The 21,916-nt window shown below is 36.8% G+C and overlaps 2 protein-coding genes across 4 annotated transcripts in view; one reads left to right on the top strand and one right to left on the bottom strand.

Annotated features, from left to right (window-relative positions):
- SETDB2 (SET domain bifurcated histone lysine methyltransferase 2) overlaps positions 1 to 21,916 on the top strand; it is a 106,554-nt gene that overhangs the window by 83,738 nt on the left and 900 nt on the right. Inside the window, exons 21-25 of the mRNA XM_027848071.1 lie at positions 4,962 to 5,075; positions 10,165 to 10,298; positions 16,154 to 16,191; positions 17,504 to 17,638; positions 19,536 to 19,607. Coding sequence (XP_027703872.1) covers positions 4,962 to 5,075; positions 10,165 to 10,298; positions 16,154 to 16,191; positions 17,504 to 17,638; positions 19,536 to 19,607 — 493 coding nt within the window. The remainder of the gene's footprint in view (positions 1 to 4,961; positions 5,076 to 10,164; positions 10,299 to 16,153; positions 16,192 to 17,503; positions 17,639 to 19,535; positions 19,608 to 21,916) is intronic.
- Positions 18,040 to 21,916, bottom strand: part of RCBTB1 (RCC1 and BTB domain containing protein 1) — a 74,111-nt gene continuing 70,234 nt past the window's right edge. For all 3 annotated transcript variants that reach the window (XR_003567874.1, XR_003567875.1, XM_027848327.1), the window contains one exon: positions 18,040 to 18,688. The gene's annotated coding sequence lies outside the window, so the exon portion shown is untranslated. The remainder of the gene's footprint in view (positions 18,689 to 21,916) is intronic.

Here is a 21,916-nt window from a genome sequence, read left to right as displayed (position 1 = left end):
ACTGAGTCACCAAATTTGTTTGGACAAGTATTAGAAGCCGTATTAGAGAAGTTTATAACACCTCCCGGAGCCCGAGTGCTACAATATGTGGATGACCTGTTGGTAGCAGGGAAAAGGAGAGAGGAAGTCAGTTGAGTCTCTATTGAATTATTAAATTACCTAAAGAAAGAAGGGCTCCGGGTCTCAAAGGGGAAACTACATTTTGTGGAAAGAGAGGTTAAATATTTGGGACATTTCATTAGCAAAGGAAGTAGAAGATTGGATCCTGAGCTGGTGGCAGGAATCCTCCAAGTTGAACCCCCCAAGATTAAAAGAGAGTTAAGGAAGTTTTTGGGGCTAGTGGGCTATTTGTAGTACTTGGATAGACTCATATGCAATATTAACAGAACCCCTGTATCAGCACTTATTGAAAGAAGAACCTAATTCTGTCCAGTGGACACCGGAGAGCCAACAGAGATTTGTCAGTTAAAAGAGGCCCTGGTATCTCCACTAGTTCTAGCCTTACCCTCTTTAGAAAAATCTTTTCATCTGTATGTAAATGCAGAAAGAGAAGTAGCTTTAGGAGTTTTAGCACAAATAAGAGGAGGGCAGAAAAGACCTGTAGCCTTCCTCTGTAAAGTCCTGGATCTGGTAGCCCAAGGATGGCCTACAAGCTGTAGCTGTGATGGCTATCTTAGTAGAAGAAAGTAGAAAACTTACCTGATAGTTAGTGTACCACACCAAGTTAGATCTATCTTAAATCCGAGGGCCAGGAGGTAGTTAACAGATTCCCAGATCCTGAAGTATGAGGCCATATTACTGGAAAAGGATGACTTGGTGTTGACCCAAGACTCGAATCTGAATCTGGCCTCTTTTCTTACTAGCACAGGATCAAGGGAAATAGATTTGGAACATTGCTGTTTGGAAACAGTGGATTTTCAGACAAAGATTCGGGAGGACCTTCAGGAGTCTCTTATACCTGGAGCCAGAAACCTTTTTATAGACAGGTCCTCCCGAGTGGTAGAAGGAAAAATGAAAAATAGATATGCTATTATTGATGGGGATCAGCTTGCCTTAGAAGAGGCAGGGGGACTGCCAAAAGACTGGTCTGCTCAAACTTGTGAATTATATGCTTTAAATCAGACTTTAAAATTACTAGAAGGAAAAAGTGGGAACATTTTTACAGATTCTAAGTATGCCTGGGGGCGGTGCATATATTTGGGAAAATTTGGGAAGAAAGGGGAATGGTGAATAGTAAAGGCAAGGGATTGGTTCATTCCACTTCGCTAACACAAGTATTAGAGAATTTGTTGTTAAGCATTTAAATGTGTTACAGCATAAAGGGCTGATCGCCCAGATGCCACCTTTGGGGTTCCCACTTCACAAATTCCAACCTGGTGATTGGGTGCTGATCTGGACTTGGAAGGAAGAAAAGCTCACCCCATCTTAGGAAGGACCTTTTCAAGTCCTGCTGACTTCAGACACAGCGGCTCGGACCAAGAACGCGGCTGGACGCACCACACATGAGTAAAGGGACCGGTAACTCCCCCTGCTAAATGGACAGTCGATTCCACAGACCCAGGGGAATTGAAGTTATGCCTCTGGTGAAAGCCGCACACTGGTTGGATTCATGAGCCCTAACCCCTACCCTTATCAATTAGCCTTTTAAGTGTGTTAATTCCCCTTCTACTTGTAACCATATTGTTGATTGGAATTTTTGCTTCTGTTTCTACTTCTTTACATAATCATTTTACTTGTAATCAGAGTGTGACACCATGGGGATTTCCTTAATATTATTTCTGATCTGTTCTTTACTGGGCTGGAAGGATCAGAAGTAAGAGATGAAATAGTGGAAGGAATATACCAAAACTGGTGTGAGAGGTCTTCAATGAACAAATAAGAGGAGGGATTGAGTGGGATTGATGAAGACCCCTCATGAAATTTAAGCTTAAATGAGTAAAATAAGGTAAAGACCCCTAATAATAGTGTGTGTATATGTGTACCCAGGACAGGAAGCTTGTAAATAGCCTGGATAAATATGTTCAAATTGTTGCAAAAATAATCACTACCACAAATTATTCCAGGATCTGAAATGAACAAAAACAGCATGTACTAAGAGGATACTTGAAAGGAGGGAGAGGCAGGTGCAACCTATGTAACAATTCTGTAATTTCCACTGCTGTTACTGGGGTAGTTTTTTTTCGTGTTTAGATTGTGCCCTCTGAAGCCCAGCCAATGGGATAAGAGGTAGGGGCTAGGGAGGAATTGCGATTAGAACCTATAAAAATGTTTGTTTGGCTGATACCAGCTGCGGTCTTGCATCGAACTGCCTTTGGGTGTGAGTCGCCCTTTCTCGAGATTAAAATAAAATCTTTCCTACTTTCTACCTGGAGAAGCCTCTGAATTAATTTGGGTAAGGGTGATCGCTGTCCCACACATAGTGGTTCTTAGTATAAAATAGCAAGTACTTAATCATATCAGAAAAATACCTATTACTTTAAATAAATATTTAATTCTCGCGATATTTTCTACTCAGTTCCAAAGGCTCTTTAGAGATCTTAGTCTTTTTTAAAAAAATTAATTATTTGAGACCTGTTTGATTTTTAATATTTTCTAGCTTTCTAGGTTTGCTAAACTGATTCTAGTATTGTGAGTCCATGTTTTTTAACTAGATATATAAGGGTGTATATCTTACTCTAATTTTTTTAGTTATTTCTTTTTTTCAGAGAACCAATCTCACGAGACCAGGATTTACACATCTATATATCTAATCACTAAGGATTGTTCCTTTGGCCTCTTCATTTTAAAGTTTAAGGATGATGTACCTGAATGAGTTGAACTAACTTTTTGGAATCTCTGGATTATTTAATTTCATTTTTTAAGAATAATTCTGTGACTGTTACTTAACTGTAGTTATCAGATTCTTTTTTCCTTCTGTTTTTTCCCCAGGATCCCAATAATTGAGTGTTTTTTTTTTTCTGTCTCCCAAATCATTCACTTTGATCTATTTGACCTTTATATCTTTTTCCGGTTATTTTCTGAGCTCATTTTCCCTGCATTATCTATCATTCTGTCTTCTGCTTCTTAATTGTTCTTAGTTGCATTTATTCATATTTTCAAATTTCCTATGCTATTTTCTATTTTGGCACACTTAGCCATTATTTTCACCCAAGACTTATTCATTACATTCAATTATTTCTTTAATTCCTTCTAGGCTTTATTAGGTATGTTCAGTTTTTTTGTTGTTGCTAATTTCAGTTTTTCTTGTAATTCCTTGATATTCTCTTGTGATCTGCTTGAACATAATCCCCAGGATACTGTGAGTTGTTTCTTAGATTTGCTTAACTCATTCTGGTAGTGGGAGCTCGAGTTTTTTGTTTTTGTTTTTGTTTTTTTACCTTTCATGTGTTTGTTATATATTGTTTTGTTATGTGTTTCTTGTCACTCCAAAATTTATTTTTTATTACATTGGTGCTCCTTTACAATTCACTTACTGCATTTTTGGTGAATCTTAACTTTCTTATGATGATTTTAAGCAGTTGTTTCTTATTGGTGCTTTTATTATTATTGTCATTATTTTCAGGAGTATAAGGAGCATGGTTCCTTTGAGATCTCTTACTTTGTCATCTCCAAGGAATTTTACTGGTTCTCTTTTCTTAACATATTTCTCTTTTTCCAATGTAGGCACCTTGGGATCACTTGGCTTCCTAATTTTTAGTTTTGTAACCTATTATAATACACAGGGAAAGAGTTATGATAGACTTTCAAACACAAAATACCTATGGATAAGGAGTCTGTGAAACAGGCAGAGGATTGTTTAAAAAAAAAGGTGCTGTATAAATAAATGCAAATTAGTTTTTTTAGCACCTTTGCTTTCTTCTAAGAGAGAAAAATATAAAATAATGTATTCATCTACACTTAAAATAAATAAACTATTTATTTCAGTGTTTTACCATATTCAGTTAAAGAAGGAAAAAAATGGGAAGGCCAGAGAAAGAAAACAACCCAGAAGGAATCAGATACAGAAATAGAGAAGAATAGACATGTTTTTTAAAAAAAAGGTAGAGAAACAGATGGACTCACACATAAAGAAAGATGAAAGGGCAGATAGAGATATACAGAAAAATTGGAGAAAAAAGACCTAAGTTACTTATTAAATGTGCTGTTTTAGAGGGAAAAGCTTAATATTAGGTAAATATTGCCAGAATTTGTTATAAAAGGTGTCTTAATTTGTACCTAAAGTTTGGAAGCATTGACTTGTATGTAATCTCTTTTGGCCTTTTGAAATTTCATATTTTGGGAAATGAGGAGGGTTGTACCTCATTTTTGACAAAGAAGGCCTGTTTCCGCAAATGACGTCATCAAGCTTCTCACTATTTAGGATGCTGCCCCTTTTAAAACCATGTTGGAGTTTTACAACTCTTGAGAAATAATGGAGTCATTTTTTGGTACTTGTCCCATGGGCTGGATGAAATTTGCCAAAAGTGAGATCTGCTTCCATGCTATGAAAGGAGGGGAACCAAGGAAACCTCACAAAATCTCTTCCTTAAACATTTTGTTTTAATTTTTGAAGGGGTAGGGAATGGCTATGTAGCTGGCCTCCCATGTGCTCTCCCAAACTTCTGACTAAGTTCATGGGAGTTTATGTAAAAATGAACAGGAGCCAAACAGAGTGGGTTATATTGGGAATAAATAAATTGGCTTTCATGCTCATCCCTTTTCATTCTAATTCCTATTGGAATTTAAAATTGTTTTTCCCTCTCTGCTTATCAAAACAAGGCAAAAAGTCCCTTCCAGGAACTGGACTTCAGTCACCTAGTAATACTTCTTTTTGTCAAGGGAAAAATAATAAGCAAATTTGAGAAAGAAATTTGTTTGCATGCGCAAAACTGATCTTCCGCCTGGCCTGGCCTTCTCTGTTTTCTAATCCTTTGTTGTCAATACCCTTTTATACAATACACTGATGTTTTTTTCATCTATAGTTATATTCTTCAGGACTTGTGGAATCTGAGGAGGATCATCCTTGCTTAAATGATCAGGACAGACATTTTGATGTGGAGCTAGTGAAAGAGGAAATCAATCGAGGAAAGAGATTGGTAAGTTTAAATGATTTCATGACCTATAGTAGAGGCCAGTAAAAAGGTGAAGGATCTGGAAGGCTGAATGGACCCCATGCAAAAATGAACCCTTTATAAAAATTCATTTATCATTTCATCACAGAATTCCATTATATTCTTCCATTCAAAAAACTGACAAAAAGGGCACAAATTTGGGAGTGCAGATCGGTATATTTTTAGTTTTAGAGAATTGCTAAAAGACTAGGAGATAAGTGACTTAACCTGAAGAAAAACAAACGTACATGTGTGTGTACACACAAAATGAAACCTATAAAAAACTCAAAAGATATCAAGAGAAAAATTTTAAAATGTAAATGTACTCTATCATATTACTGTAACACAACTTGTTTAATCTCTCCTCTATCTCTGCCACTATGAGTTAGAGTCAAGGACTTGAATTCAGATCTTCCTGGCTCCAAGGCCATCTTTCTACCCACTGTACCATGATATTTCTTATGATCACATGATTATCTAATTTTTACTTTATAATCTGTCATAGTACATAAAGGGTTATAGTGAAGAAACTTTGAAAATTTTTAAAATTTATTTTTTATTTATTTTTAACATTTGTTTTTTTTTCCTAACATTTTGAGTTCTGAATTCTCTCCCTTCCTCTTTCTCCTCCTCCCTCCTTGAGAAGGCAAGTATTTTGACATAGATTGTACATGTACAGTCATGTAAAATGTATTTCCATATTAGCCATGTTTCAACAAAAAGGAAAAAAATATGCTTAAATCTACATTCAAACTCCATCAGTTCTTTCTCTAGAGGTGGATGGCAGCCAAGAGCTAAGTCATTCAGTTGATCATCATACAGTTTTGCTGTTACTGTATACAATATTCTTCTGGTTCACCTCACTTTAGTTTGCATCAGATCATATAAGTCTTCCCAGGTGTTTCCTAGAACCATTCTGTTCCTCATTTCTTATGGTGCAGTAATATTCCATCACGATTATATACGACAACTTGTTCAACCATTCCCCAGTTGATGGGCATCCCCTCAATTTCTAATTCTTTGCCACCACTAAATTATTTTTGTACATATAGATCCTTTTCCTTTTTCTTTGACCTCTTTGGGATACAAACCTAGGAGTGGTATTGCTGGGACAAAGGGTATGCAGTTTTGTAGCCCTTTGGGCATAGTTCCAAATTGCTCTCCAGAATGGTTAGATCAGTTCACAACTCTACCAATAGGGCAATAGTGCCCCAGTTTTTCCATATCTCCTCCAACATCTGTCATTTCCCTTTTCTGTCATATTAACCAATATTATAGGTTTGAGGTGGTACCTCAGAGCTGTTTTAATTTACATTTTTTAATCAATAGTGATTTAGGGTATTTTTTTTATATGACTGTCCATATGAAGAAATTTTCACTCAAGCAATTGAAGCACAAGGTACCTGTGTACCAGGAGGCTGCCTACTAAGAGCCATTCCCCAACAGATAAGTGGTCAAACAATATGAACAGTTCTCAAAAGAATCACAAACTACTAATGACTATATAAAAGACTGTTCCATGTCACTAATAATAAGAAAAATGCAAATCATCTCATGTTTCATCTTCTCTCCAAATTTACAAAAATGGAAATAGTTAGTGTTGGAAAGGGTGATGGAAAGATAAGCACAGTTTTTGGTGGAGCTGTAAATTAGTCTAACCATTCTGGAAAGGAATTTGTAATTCTAAGTTTTTAAAGTGACTAAAATGCTCTTTTAACCCAGAGATTCTTCCTCCTAAGTATATAGTCCAAGGGAGTCAAAGTTAGAAAGGTCCCATATATACCAAAATATTTATGAGAACACATCTTATAGTAGCAAATAGGAAACAAAGTAACTTATCTATTGATTAAGGAATAACTATACAAATCATGGTACATTAAGAAATTATGAATATGGAAAATACAGACATGAATGAGAATAAATATGAAATTATTCAAAGTGAGGTAAGTAAGACAATATGTACAACTACAATAGCACAAATGGAGAGAAAAACAGCAAAAAAATTTAAAAAATCAAAACTGACCACTTAGGATAACTAACCTCCCTCTCTTCTTTGTAGATGTGGGGTAGCATGGGTGTGGAAGACTGTGTATTGTCAAACTTGGTTGATGCATTGTTTGGATTTGCTGAAATACTTTCTCCCTGCACTTTAATATAAGAAATGGTTATCTGGGTGAGGTTGAGGCAGGTCTACATTTGGAACTGAAAGTGATATAAAGACAGAAGATATCAAGAGAGAAATTTTAAAATGTGAACACATTTTATCACATTCCTATGACAAAATTTATATGTCGTTATTTCTTGGTTACTACAAAAAGTGCTGCTATGTATATTTTAGTAAATATGGGACCTTTCATACTGTCTTTGGCCTGCTTGTAGTACATTCCTAGCACTGGAATCTCTGGGTCAGAAGCAGCGGACCCTTTAGTAATTTTTGTTAACACAAAGGGATTTTTTTAAGACAGTGAAAGCTAGGGGCAGCTTGGTGATGCAGCAAATAGTATTATCATCAGGAAGACTCATCTTTCTGAATTCAAATCTGGCCTCAGACACTTATTAGCTATCTATGACCCTGGGCAAGTTACTTAATCCTGTTTGCCTCAGTTTCCTCATCTGTAAAATGATCTCGAGAAGGAAATGACAAGCCACTCTAGTATATTTGCAAGAAAACTCCAAATGGGGTCACAGAGAATTGGACATGACTAAAAATGACGGAAGAACTACAGCAACAAGGCGTATTACTGAAGAACAAGGCAGAGAAGGTAAGGAGAGGGTGAAGATGAGACAGAATGATTAATGAATGGGGTGAGATCAATCAGTTAATCAACAAGATCTTCAAGAAAACTAGAGAATATGGGATGAAGAACATAAGAAAGGGGTTAGTTTTGGCAGGGATAAGGGCCCTCTTGGCTTTGGAAACTGGAGCAGAGAAGGAGATGGGCTGAAATATAGGAAAGTGTTAAGGTGTTAAGTAGAGGAGATAAGGGAGCTCACAATGAATGGGTTGGATCTTTCCAGTAAGATAGGTGGGGAGGTGTTCTCCTGAGAGAAAAGGTAGTGGAGATGAAATTGGAGACTTGCAGAAAGAAAGGATCTGGAATGTGATAGTCAATCAGAAATAAATCAAAGGATTTTCACACAGCAGTTAGGGCATGGTTGAGGTTCAGTAATATTGCTGGCCATGAATGCTCTGGTCTGATGCTCCAGGTTGGAAATTGCAACAAAATGAGACAAGGATACATCATTGATTCATCTGAGGGCAATTCCCCTACATCTGTGTTCACCATGTTGATGTGCCCATTGAGTCTGAAGGAGAACTACCTCTTTCCTTCTTGTGGGCTGGCTTTTGTACTTAGGCCATCAGAAAGCTACATCAGTAGCTTGAGCATAGTTCCCAGAACCAGTCTTAAGGAAAAACTCACCTAGCTCCCATGGCAAATATTGCTTCTGCAGCTGATAACATGAATTTTTAGTGGATATCGCTGTTATGAATGCATAACTTCGAGCAGTGTTCTGGACTTAGATATAGGAGCAACAGGGAAATAAGTTGATGAGAATGACCAAAGATGGAGGATTGACAGGGTGTCACCTATGAACCACAAAGGGGCAAGGGATTTAGTAGTAATTTGACAGTGATTCTTTTTTTTCAATTTTTAAGTATTTTTGTTTAAAGTTTTGTGTTCCAGATTATATTCCTCCCTCTCTCCTTCCGTTCTTCCCTCCCTGAGATGGTAAGCTATCAGATAGAAGTTATACATGTGTAATTACGTAAAACATTTCCATATTAGTCATTTTGTATAAGAAGACTTGAATAAAAGAAAAAAATGAAAGAAAATAAAAAATAGCATGCTTCAGTCTGTATTAAGTCAATATAAATTCTTTCTCTGGAGGTGGACAGTATGCTTCATCATTAATCCTTTGGGATTGTCTTGGATCATTGTATTGCTGAGAATAGCTAAGTCATTTACAATTCTTCATCGAACAATACTGATGTATATAGTGTTCTCTTGTTTCTATTCACTTTACTTTGCATCAGTTCATATAAGTTTTTCCAGTTTTTTTCTGAAATCATCCTGCTTATTATTTCTTATAGCACAATAATATTCCATCACAATCACATACCATAGCTTGTTTAGCCATTCCCCAGTTGATGGGCATCCCTTTGATTTCCAAGTCTTAGTCACCACAAAAAGACCTGCTATAAATATTTTTGTACAAATAGGTACTTTTCCCTTTTTTTGGATGTCTTTGGGATATAGATCTAGCAATAGTATTACTGGATCAAAGGGTATGCACAGTTTTAGAGCCCTTTGGGCATACTTCCAGATTGCTCTCCAGAATGGTTGGATCAGTTCACAATTCTACCAACAGTACATTATGTCCCATTTTTCCCACATCCTATCTAACATCGAACATTTCCCTTTTTTGTGATATTAGCCACTTTTATAGGTATGAGGTGGTACCTCAGAGTTGTTTTAATTCACATTTCTCTGATCAGTAGGGATTTAGAGCATTTTTCATATGTCTATAGAAAGCTTTGATTTCTTTGTCTGAAAACTGCCTGTTCATATCCTTTGACCATTTATCAAATGGCAAATGACTTGTATTTTTATAAATTTGACTCAGTTCTCTATATATTTTAGAAATGAGATCTTTATCAGAGATACTTGCTGCAAAAAAATTTCCTACAGTTTTCTGCTTTCCTTATAATTTTGGTTGCATTGGTTTTGTTTGTGGAAAAACTTTTTAATTTTATATAGTCAAAATGATCTGTTTTACATTTTGTAATGCTTTATCTTCTTCGGTCCTAAATTCTTCTCTTCTCCATAAATCCTGACAGATAAACTATTCCATGCTCTCTAAATTTGCTTCTGGTATCATCCTTCATGTATAATTCATATACCCATTTTGACCTTATCTTGGTATATGGCCTGAGATGTTGGTCTATACCTAGTTTTTGCCATACTGTTTTCCAGTTTTCCAATCAATTTTTGTCAACAGTAATTCTAAAATAGAATAAAAGCAGCTATAGCAAACAATTGACTCAATACATTTTATTCATTTTTTTTTTCAGAAATGCTCATATTGTCTTAAGAAAGGAGCTACTGTGGGATGTGACATTAAAAAATGTTCCAAGAATTACCATTTCTTCTGTGCCAGACAAGACCAAGCAAAAATACAAGCTGATGAACATGGTGGAACTTACAGGTATTTAATCAAAACTTTACTAAGCATGTTTTTTATTTAGGAAAGAGTGTTTTTATTTTTTGTTACTTTGAACTTGACAAATACCATTTGTACAATGACAGCAACAGTCCAAGCATGGGCGATAGCCTGTGCAAAGGCACAGAGATAGTAGATCAAATGTTAACTTCATGGAAGAGGAAATAGGCCAATTTGGCTGGAACATGAAATGATGACAAGTAAGCCTAAAAGGAGGTAGACTGTGAAAAACTTTTAAGGCCAGGCCAAGCAGCTAGATTGCTTGGTGGGTAGAATGCAGATATGGAATCAGGAAGACCTGGGACTAAGCAAGTCACTTAACCTCTGTTTGCTTCAGTTTTCTCATCTGTAAAATGGAGATAATAATAGCATCTATTTGTCATTGTGAGGGGAAAAAAAAGAAATAATACAATATATGTAAAGCACATCCACATCCAGAGAAAAAACTTATATGCCCAAAGCATATCATTTTCACTTTATTTGTTTTTTTGTGTTTTTTTCCTTTTGATCTGTTTCTTCTTTCACAACTGTGACTACTATGGAAATATGTTTTATGTGACTGCGCATATATAATCTATATCAAATTGCTTACCATTTTAGGAAGAGGGGAGGGGAAGGAAGGAGGAAGAAAAATTTGGAACTCAAAATTTTATAAAAATGAATGCTAAAATTGTCTTTACATATAATTGGAAAAAATACTATTAACCCCCCCCCCCAAAATTATATGAAAGCACTTTGTAAGGTGCCACATAAGTGTTAGCTATTATTACTTTATCCTAGCAGCAGTTGGAAGCTACTGAGAACTGTGAACCAGAGAATAACATCATTAGATTTATATGTTAAGAATATTAATTAGGCAGCTGCATGAAAGATTGATTAGAGAAAGGATTGACTTGAAGTATGGAAACCAATTCAGCATTTATTGCAGTAGTCCAAGCAAGAGCTGATGGAGACCTGTTTTGTAAATGTGGTAACAGCATGAGTAGAGAAAAGACAATAATTATGAGATACTAATTAATGAGCAATGCAAGCATGTTGTAAATGTTTAACAACCAGCTCTCCTCCCCACAAAATGTGCATGGGCACTTTTAAGTTTAATCTGCATTAACATTTTCTCCACCACTTTCTTAATAAACAACAATTTATTGTTTCCTTGATTGTCTTATTTTAAGAGACAAACAATAAGCCATAAATTCTCATTTTGCTGATTGTCTAGCCTTGCTTTGTAGCATTTGCCAATTTCCAAATTGTAAATGCTCACACTGAAAATTTAACAGCACTCATTAGCCATTCATTAGCCACTGGCTTAGCACACCCTTGGAGCAGACACATTTTCTAATGAGACACAGACAGGAGCAGGAAGCAGATTTAAAGATTGTGACATTTGACAAAGAGAAAAAAGGCAACCATGAATTAAAGAAAAATTAGCTCTTGCAGCCCGGCCTTGAGTCGTGGAGAAGAGCAATCCTGCAGAGCCCAGCTGAGTAACTCACCCAACAGGGGAGGAGAGATCTGTGTGAAAATTCCACAAGAAATGACGTGAGTGCTTAATGGTACCAGAAGCATGAGTTGCCTTGGTCCCATATATTCTCTATGTATATGCCTCATTACCATTGTAAATAGGTACTCACTCTTCCCGCTAACACTGTTATATATTTGTGGGAGAGTAAGCCACAAGTTTATGAGGGAAAATGTTTTATAAGCTACTGTTATTACTATATCATCATCTGATATATACATATGTCATACTATATCATCTTAGTAAAAATGCCTTTGCTTTGAGGTAATTGGATCTTCTGGCTGATTTTTAAAGGTAACTCACCAGTAGGGGCTTGTAAACTATAGTTTTAGGAGTACAGACACTTTGAACTTGAAGTAGTAGTAGTAGTAATAGTTATTTCCCCTGTGGTGACTCAACCTACAAACTTGGGAGTGCTGATTTGAGGAGGTATCCCAGAGGGGGTGCTATGAAAAAAAATTCATTGGGTGCACACACTAATGAAATATACTGTGCATCAGAGGTGTCAAAACACATGGCCCAGAACACTCTTGAGTACAACCTAAAGCAGGTTAAAATGTAATTGGGAAATATTTATCGAAGTAGATAACAATTAAAGAAAACAGATAATATTACATTTGTAAACTAAGTCAGTATACAGCTTGTAGAGATCCTTATATACAGTTTAATGGCCCCTGTTTCTATTTGAATTAAACACCACTGATCTACATGCCTAAGGCAGGGGAACCCATTTGAAGTGAACCTATGATGAACTGGTTCTCATAATTTGCTTTAAAATGGTGTAAAGTCAGTGATAATTGAGAGGTGAGGGTGTGAGCTCTTTTTATTTTTTTAGGTGAGGCAATTGGCTTGCCCAGGGTTACACAGCTAGTATCAAGTGTCTGAGGTCAGATTTGAACTCAGGTTGGCCGGAGCTCTATCCACTGCACCACCTAGCTGCCCCTATACATTTTGATCTCTGAAACCTCACAAGATATCTTAGGACTTATGGGCTAGATTTTTTTTTTTTTTAGTGAGGCAGTTGGAGTTAAGTGAGTTGCCCAGAGTCACACAGTAAGTGTTATGTGTCTAAGGCCAGATTTGAACTCAGGTCCTCCTGACTCCAGGGCCAGTGCTCTATCCACTGTGCCACCTACCTGCCCCTTCTGTGCTCTTTTTAAAGAGTATAGTAGTACCCTGGCTAATGATTGTAGATGAGCAGCTTAAGGACGTGAACACTGTTGATACTCAACAGTTGATGCCCAATTGAACAAAAAGCAAGTCCCGGGAGTTCAATGGAGCCATTGCCCAGCAGAAGTGCTGTGCTCAGTCTCTCCGGGGGCGAGCTGCCCAGCGCAGATACAATACTCAAGTAGGAATCCACCTTTCAAGTGGACACCTGAGATGCCTTGACTATGTGTCCCCCAAGTATGTGACTCTACTTTTCTCACTCTTCTCATTGATGACATGTGTATTTATAGTAGGACCCAGGCTTATGGGAGTATAGAGGAGGAAGAGGGCATGTTTTATAGCTGTTTTCCTTACAATGCCATCTTAGCAAATGCCAAAGCTGTTTCAACTGAATGACTCTTGAATAGAGGGAGGGAGTGTTCACTGTGATTCAGAAATGGTGTCCTCTTAGGCAGAAAGAACTAGAAACCATTCTCTCTGCCTATAGCTAAAACACTAGCTCCTCCAGTTTGCACAGGTTGAAGACCTGTAGCATTATTGCAGAAGGCTAAACTTTGGCTCATTTCAATAAAGATGCTCTCCTGTTTTTCCTTCTGCCTATCTGACCAACCTTTTTTCAGTGTCCTTTGTTGGATCCCATCTCCTACCCCCTGAACCTGAGCCCTCTTTCCTTCTTTTTCTATTAACTCTCTTTTGGTTATTCCATCAGTTCCCAAAGGTTCAGTTATCCCTATTTAGAGGACTCCCAAATCTACGTATCCAAGTTACCATTCCAGCAACTACTTCGGGAGCCAGGCATCAGGGATAAGCTTTGAAAAAGCAGACAGCAGAATGGGATAAGGGCAAAGTTTAACCCCGTCTTCAGAGAAATGGAAAAATAACAAACAGTTCATCCGGCCAGGAACTGAGAGAGAATGAGGCTGAGGAAAGGCAGCTTCAGGAAGCTCGACCTCTGTGGGCTAGGGAACTTCATGATGACTCCTCAGTTGGAGAAAAGGACTTCCATTCATCTCAAAACTGTGCAGTTGCTACTTCTTCAAGAAAATCGTGCTGTTAGCTTTGGAGTTCTTCTCCAGACACTACCTTCCACGCTGCACTGGCCTGCTTGCACTGGCCTTCCTTGCACAGGTCATTCCATCTCCAGACTCTTCTCTTGCATTGGCTGTCCCTCATCTATGGAATGTTTCCTCCCTCTTCACCTCCCCTTCATGGCTTCCCTGATTTCCTTCAAGATTCAGTTTAAATCCCACTTTTTAATAGGAGAGACCTTCTCCTGGTCTCCCACCCCAGTGACTTCCCTCTGAGATTACCTTCCCTCCCACTCTATATGGGATATGTATGTATGTTATGTATCTTATATGTGCATAATTACTTACACGTTGTCTCCCCCATTTGAATGTGAGCTCTTTAAGGGAAGGACAGTACTTTTGCCTTTCTGTGTATCCCCAGAGCTTAGCACAGTGCCTGGCACATAGTAAGAGCTTAATAAATACTTGTTGACCGATAGAAATTATTTTACTATTATGTATTAATAATCAATTGTTAATTTGGGATCTGGGCTTTTTTCCTTTATTTACTCATGTAAGGCCCAACCCCCATAAAAAGTCAATCTCTGAAGGACATGGTTGTTTTAGCCCTCAAGGAAATATGCTCTTCACTCTTGGGTAGGAACCCACCCAACTAGGAGACTTAACTTCTCTTCTGTTCAGAATGTAAACAAAATCCAGTCTAGTTGAGTTCTTGGGGGGGGGGGGGAAGGAGCCCTTGTACTTGTTTCTCTCTATTAGAGTTTAGGGTAACCCAGTTCATGAAGGAGAAAACCAACTAGAGTGATCTGGATGGAAATGGATTCGCCTCCAGATTTCTGGAGGCAGCTAAGTCACATGATCAAGCCATGTTTTCAGCAGGAGGATCTGAAGACTTTTAGCCCACCTCCTCATTAAATGTCCACTAATCAGGGTTGATTTTCATTTGTCAGGAGCATTCCTTTTCAAAAAATATTTAAGGCCTTCAGGCTGTCTATGTTTTTGTCTTTGGTTACCAAAACCACTGACTATAAATTTATTGTTTGCCAGCTATTCTTAATTAAAAAATTAATTATTAATTACCCAGAAACACTGTCTCGGGTTTTTCATTCTTCACAGTGATTTGACTTACCTCTCTCTCCTAAGTGGTAATCCTACATCACTACTTGGCTCCTAGGCATCTCCAACTTTATGTCCTATAGCAACATCTCAAAGAAAAGATTAGTAAACTGATTCTGTTCCTCCCATTTCCTTCCTTATTTCTTTCAAGGGCACCACCATCCTTCCAGTCAACAGATTCAAAGCCTCAAAATCAGTCTCTTTGCTCTTTTTCTCCCCCTACCAAATCCAACCAATTTTGTTGATTCTGTATCTCCAGAATACCTTGCATCTATCATCTTCTCTCCATGCACAGCCACCATTCTAGTTCAGGTCCTATCCTCAAATGGACTACGAAATGGAATCTTAATTTGTCCCCTTGTCTCCCCTCTCTGTCTTCCATGTAGATATAAATAGAGCCAGAAATTCTCTTATCACTAAGCAACTAATCACCAGAGCTTAAATTTGATGTCAGCTAAATTCTTCTAGGTACAGCTAATTATGTGACTAGTTGTCTTAAGTAAATGGAAGTCATAAAGCCAATACAGAAAAATTCTCTTATCACAATAGGGTCATAGATAAGAGATCTGGAAGGGACCACTGTTTATCTAATCTAACCTTATCTTATTTATGAGGAAAACTGAGGCCTAATGAGCTTAAATGACTTGCCCAAGCAGTAACATGTAACAGGTATTAAGAGTTGAACCCAGGTTCTCTGACTTTAGAGTCCCTGCTTTTTTGAATACCTGGGGGTAGAGATGAGCCTTAAGGATTTGGAAAGGGAGAAAAAGAATGAATGAATATAGGAATGTGCAAGCTATGTCTTGTGAAAAGATGAATAGGAAAACCACACAAAGAATCATAGAGCTATAAGGACCCTTATTTGATATAAAACAGTATTTTTTAAATGTTTAAGATAGCATTTATGTTTATCATTTTGAGAAGATTTTAAAAATGTTTTTCGGATTTTCTTTTAAGTCAAAGGAAATGCAGAATAAATACTAATTCTTTTAAATTATGTGTTTTAGAGTGTTCTGCCAAAAACACACCGTTGGAAAAAACAGCCGTAAGTTTGTCGTCTTTGTTTTCTAGATCAGATACCAAATACAGAACTATTATTTGGCTTTAGTAACAGCCGAAGTTTAACCTGTGATTTCACTCGTACAGAAAAATCCTGGGTGAGGAAAGGAGACGTCAAGAACCTGCCTAGGGTCTCACAGCCAAGATGTACCAGGACTTCACCTCGGTCTTCCTGGCTTTGAGGCCAGCTCTCCATTCTCCTACTAGGCAGTACTACCTCTATTTTTACCATATGGCATGTTAAAATGCCTATTTTATATTTGTTAAGATTTAGTTTTCCCAATGTAATTAATTTGCCTCCCAGATCAATTTGTAACTAATGTACCATATGGGACTGTACAATGCTTATTGTTCTTCTCAGACTGACCATATTGTCTGTTCTGTATGTGACACCCTCCAGATACACTGAAGACGGCCTTGTCCCCTTTTATCTTTAGCAAAGTCATTTGAATCCTATGAGTGAATGTTTCTTTTCTTTTAAAACAGTGATAATATAATTTTTAACTCCTTCCCCTCCCCTTTATTGTGGCTTTGTTGTTATTTTAGCAAACACGGATTAATCTGAATTCTTTATCAAGCCTATGGGCTTGCTATATATGCATATTCTCAATGGGCCTGCTATAAACAGGTAATCTGGGCTTAGAACATAGGATATAATGCATTAAATAACATTCTACTTTCTCTTCTTATAATATAGAGATGCCATGTCAAAGGAAAATTATACTCTAGGGCATGGATTCTTAATCTTTTTTATGTCATGGATTCCTTCAGCAATCTGGTAAAGACTATGGCCCTCTTCACAAGTCCATAAGCATTTATTATGTACCTACTATGAACCAGGCACAGAGTAATGTCTGTTGCCTACATTCATAATTGAAGGAAATGATAAATTTAAATAGGAGGTATGGGGAAATAAAGATGTAATTTTTTTTCCCATCCACGTTCAAAGAGCTACTGAAGTCTATTGATGGACACTAGGCTAAGAACGCTACTCCAGGGCCTTGTCATCTCAAAGAGATGAAGATTACATCCAAAATGGTCTTACTTTAAAGGCCTATACGTTTGCCTCAATCCTAGGTTTTTATCATCACTGTCTTTTGTAATATAGTCCCTAGTTTCATCTAAGAAAAGAGTCCATTAAGAAACTGCAAATAAAAGATGTCTAGAAAAAATAATAAAGATGTCAGTTACTCATATTTAGCCATCACTGAGTTAATTAGGCATTGAGTAAGTCATGATAAATTCACTACTAGACACTACATGCTCAAACTCACTAAAGCAATTTCTATGCTGAAAAGGTGTTTCCCCAACAAAAGTTGATATACTGAAGAAAATGAAAAATGCTGGGCTCATCGAAAGTTTATTTGAATCTCTATTAGAGGATCTTGATGGGATTCATTTCAAGATTAAGGACAACACCACCTCAGAAAAAGGTACCATGATTATCATGTGTTAAAATGTGGAGAACCTTCCTAAAGGCTAGCAAATGAGACATAACAATTTTCTCTCTGTATTGTTTCTCTATTTCTGTTACTTTTCCCTCTTCTTACCCCTCCCCATAGCAGTCGGGGTTAAGTGACTTGCCCAGGGTCACACAACTATTACGTGTCAAGTATCTGAGTCTGGATTTGAACTCAGGTTCTTGATTCCAAGGCCCGAGCTCTATCTACTGCGTCACCTGGCTGTCCCTCTGTTACTTTTCTCTCACATTCTGTGGTGTTAAACTCAAATAGAAACTGATCTTTGTTGGCCACATGTTGACTTAGAAAACCACAAATTAACATTGTCCATGTTGTGTTGTATTTTTTATTTATTTTGTTAAACATTTCCCAATTACATTTTAATCTGGTTCAGGCCGCACCTGGGAGTTTTGGTGGGAGTTTGATATGTCTGGTTTAGTAGAGTGGGAGCTCCTTGAGAACAGGGATTATTTTGTTTTTGTCTTTGTATCATACATTTTATCTTTGTAGTCATACAAGTGCCTAACATATTGCCTTGTTATCTAGTGAGCCCTTACTAAATGTTTGTTCCATTGCATTGAGTGGGGGTGGCAGCCCAGACATCTTGACTTCAAGAAGTTCAACATTCTTGAACTTTTTTGTCACAAGATTGATGAATATACAGAAACAAGGAGGACTCGAAGTCCTTCCACATTTTCCAGAGGCTCTGGCAGAATCTTGTTCACAAGATATAATATATACATCAAGAAGTGTCAGTAATATGAAAACAAAAAGATATCAATAAAGTTTCATTTTAAATAACAAGATTAATGAAACCATAATGAATTAGTCTAGCCCCCCCCAAAAGAGATTTGACTAATTATGTCCTCCCCTTCATTGCAGGTATGTATGTGTGTGTTGGAATGTTCCATGTGTCAGAGTTTTCTGATGTGTTGATTATTCTTGCTGAAGTATTTTTTTCATCATCTTTTCATTCTTTGTGGAAAGGGATGGTTCTCTGGCAGGGGGCAAGAATGGGCATATCTGGAAATGGAAGCAATATGAAAAGATATCAATAAAAATTTATTTAGCAAATATGTAACTATGTAAATTCAGAGCTGCATTCAGCCACAAAACACTCAACTGAAATTTCTAAGTTCTAAGTTGATTGTGCAGAATTCAGTCTCCTTAAAAATCAACGTATGTATCTCTTTATAGTCTAATTCAGAATTCAGATTGTAACAGCAAAGCCCTCCCAAATTACAAAAAAAAAAAGGTGGTTGGAAAGAGGTTTTTTATAGTTTTTCACGTTCTTTGCTAAAGATCTGAAGCATCTTATTTGAAACTATGAACTCTTTATAATCACAGATGCAGCTGGATCATATACTAAACTTCAGCAAAATTAGAATATTCCCTTATTCCTAAGAATGAGAATTATGCAAAGCAAATTAATTCTGCTTATTCTTTTCATTTGTCTAAATCACTGATAAAGAACACAGTATTATTTTATATTTGTTCTAATACCACCTATCTTCCAAGGTATGCAAATTTTATATTCTTTGCATATACTTTCTTTTTTTTTTCCTTTTTTTAAATGACTTTTTTGTTTGTTTTTTGTTTTTTGGGGTTTTTTTTTTTGTGAGGCAATTGGGGTTAAGTTACTTGTCCAGGGTCACACAGCTAGTAAGTGTCAAGTGACTTTGCATATACTTTCATGGATATGTATCTTCCCTGTTTGAATGTGAGTTCATTGAGGGAGGGCAATGATCATTTTGCATTCCTAGTACACAGTTAAGTGCTTATTGAAAGTACTTGCTGATTGACTAATGAAGGTCTGGTCCCTGTGTAGATAGCTGACTAAAATGAATCCTTCTTTCTTCTCTCCTCCCAGAATTACAAGAAATTGCAACCTTACTTTTTGACTGTGCCATATTTAGAAAATCACTGAGGAAAATATCTGCAGGTATGTACTTTTGAGTTTAAAATAACCATTATTGCAGAGTTTAGACAAAAACATTTAAGGTATTGAAAGAGTAAGTAAATAGAGAACTGGGCCCCCAGTCAAGGAAACCTGGATTCAGATTCTTCCTCTGGCAGTATACTGCACATGTGACCATTAACCACTCAGTAACCAGAGTACCTCTCCCTGTAAGCTGCAGAACATTTGTTAATGGGAGCTCCTTTCTGGAACTTCCCTTTACCGATGAAATCCCAGCTCCAGACCCCTCATCATTTTTTATTTAATGTTTTTTAAAATTTAGTATTTTATTTTCCCCCAGTTACATGTAAAACAATTTTTGACATTTGTTTTTAAAACTTTGAGTTCCAAATTCTCTCCCTCTCTCCCCACTCCCCCCACTGAGAAGGCAAGCAATTAGATATAGGTTATATATACATAGTCATGCAAAACATTTCCATAATAGTCACGTTGTGAAAGAAACCATAGACAAAAAAAAAATATTCAATAAAAATAAAATTGGGGCAGCTAGATGGTGCAATGGATAGAGCACTGGCCCTGGAGTCAGGAGGACCTGAGTTCAAATTCAGCCTCAGACACTTGACACCAGTAGCTGTGTGACCCTAGGCAAGTCACTTAACCCCAATTGCCTTACCAAAAAAAATAAAATAAAATGAAGTTTTAAAAAAGCATGCTTCAGTCTATATTCAGACACCATCAGTTCTTTTTCTGGGGATGGGTAGCATTTTTCATCATAAGTCATTCAGAGTTATCTTGGATCATTGTATTGTTGAGAATAGCTAAGTCATTCACAGTTGATCATCTTACAATATTGCTGTTACTTTGTACACAGTACATTTCACTTTGCATCAGCTCATGTAAGTCTTTCTAGGTTTTTCTGAGAGCATCCTGTTCATTATTTCTTATAGTACAATAGTATTTCATCATAGTCACATACCACAACTTGTTCAGCCATTCCCCAGTTGATGGGTTTTCCCTCAACTTCTAATTCTTTTACCCCCGGAAAAGAGCTGCTATAAATATTTTTATACATATAGATCCCTTTCCTTTTTGTTTTTTATCTATTTTGGGATACAGACCTAGTAGTGGTATTGCTAGGTCAAAGAGTATGCATGGTTTTATAGCCCTTTGGGCATAGTTCCAAATTGTTCTACCCAATGGTTAAATCAGTTCACAACTCTACCAGTAGTGCATTAATGTCTCATTTTTCCCACATCCCCTCCAACATTGGTCATTTACCTTTTCTGTCCTGTCAGCCAATCTAATACATATGAGGTACCTCAGAATTGTTTTAATTTGCATTTCATTTATCAATTGGGTAATGGCTCTTACTTTCATAAATTTTCCTTAATTCTCTCTACGTTTGAAAAATGTATGTTATTCCCTCTTTGAGCCAATTCTGATAAGAGTAAAGTTCACTCACTTCCCCTCCTCTTCTTCCCCTTCACTGTGAAAGCTTTTTCTTGCCTCTTTTATGTGAGATAATTTATCCCACTCACCCTCTCCCTTTCTCTTTCTCCAAGTACATTCCTCTCTCTCATCTCTTAATTTTATTTTTTAGATATCATCCTTTCATATTCAATTCATACCTGTGCCCTCTATATTATGTCTTCTAACTACTCTAATAATGAGAAAGACCTTATGAGTTACAAATATCATCTTCCCATGTAGGCATGTAAACAATTTAATCTTATTAAGTCCTTTATAATTTTCCTTTTCTGTTTACCTTTTTGTGTTTCTCTTGAGTCCTGTTTTTGAAAGTCAGATTTTCTGTTCTTTTCTCTGGTCTTTTCATCAAGAATGCTTGAAAGTCCTCTATCTCATTGAATATCCATTTTTTTCCCCTGAAGGATTATACTCAGTTTTTCCTAGGTATATGACCCTCATTATTTTTTAAACACAAAAAAAGCCTTTGTTTTTGCAAGGTTCTCTAAACCTGTGAATGAATCAATGAATGAAACAATAATGCTTTGCAAAAGGCAACCTCATATTGATGTTTGGAGAGGGAACTTCATTTTCTCCTATTAGAAAAAAGTTGTAACCTTATTTGAGGTGATGCTCATGGACTACAGACAGTGATCACTCGGAAGAAAGATAAAACTAAAAGTGCTATCCAGTTAACCACCAAAGATCTCTGAAGCATTTTCATGATAGTTCATTAGTGCAAATGTTCTTACTAAATTACATCACAGGTGGCAGTGATCTGCATCTCCTTATAGTGGAATTTGATTTTTATGTTCTGTCATGAAGTAATCTAAGTGATAGTTATAGATGGTGCCTTCACAGGGATTTGC

The sequence above is a fragment of the Vombatus ursinus genome, unplaced genomic scaffold (assembly GCF_900497805.2).
Source record: "Vombatus ursinus unplaced genomic scaffold, bare-nosed wombat genome assembly UNPS02005659.1, whole genome shotgun sequence".
Lineage (NCBI taxonomy): Eukaryota > Metazoa > Chordata > Mammalia > Diprotodontia > Vombatidae > Vombatus > Vombatus ursinus.
Note: the sequence above shows the minus strand (reverse complement) of the source record. Positions and strands in the feature narration are given on the sequence as shown.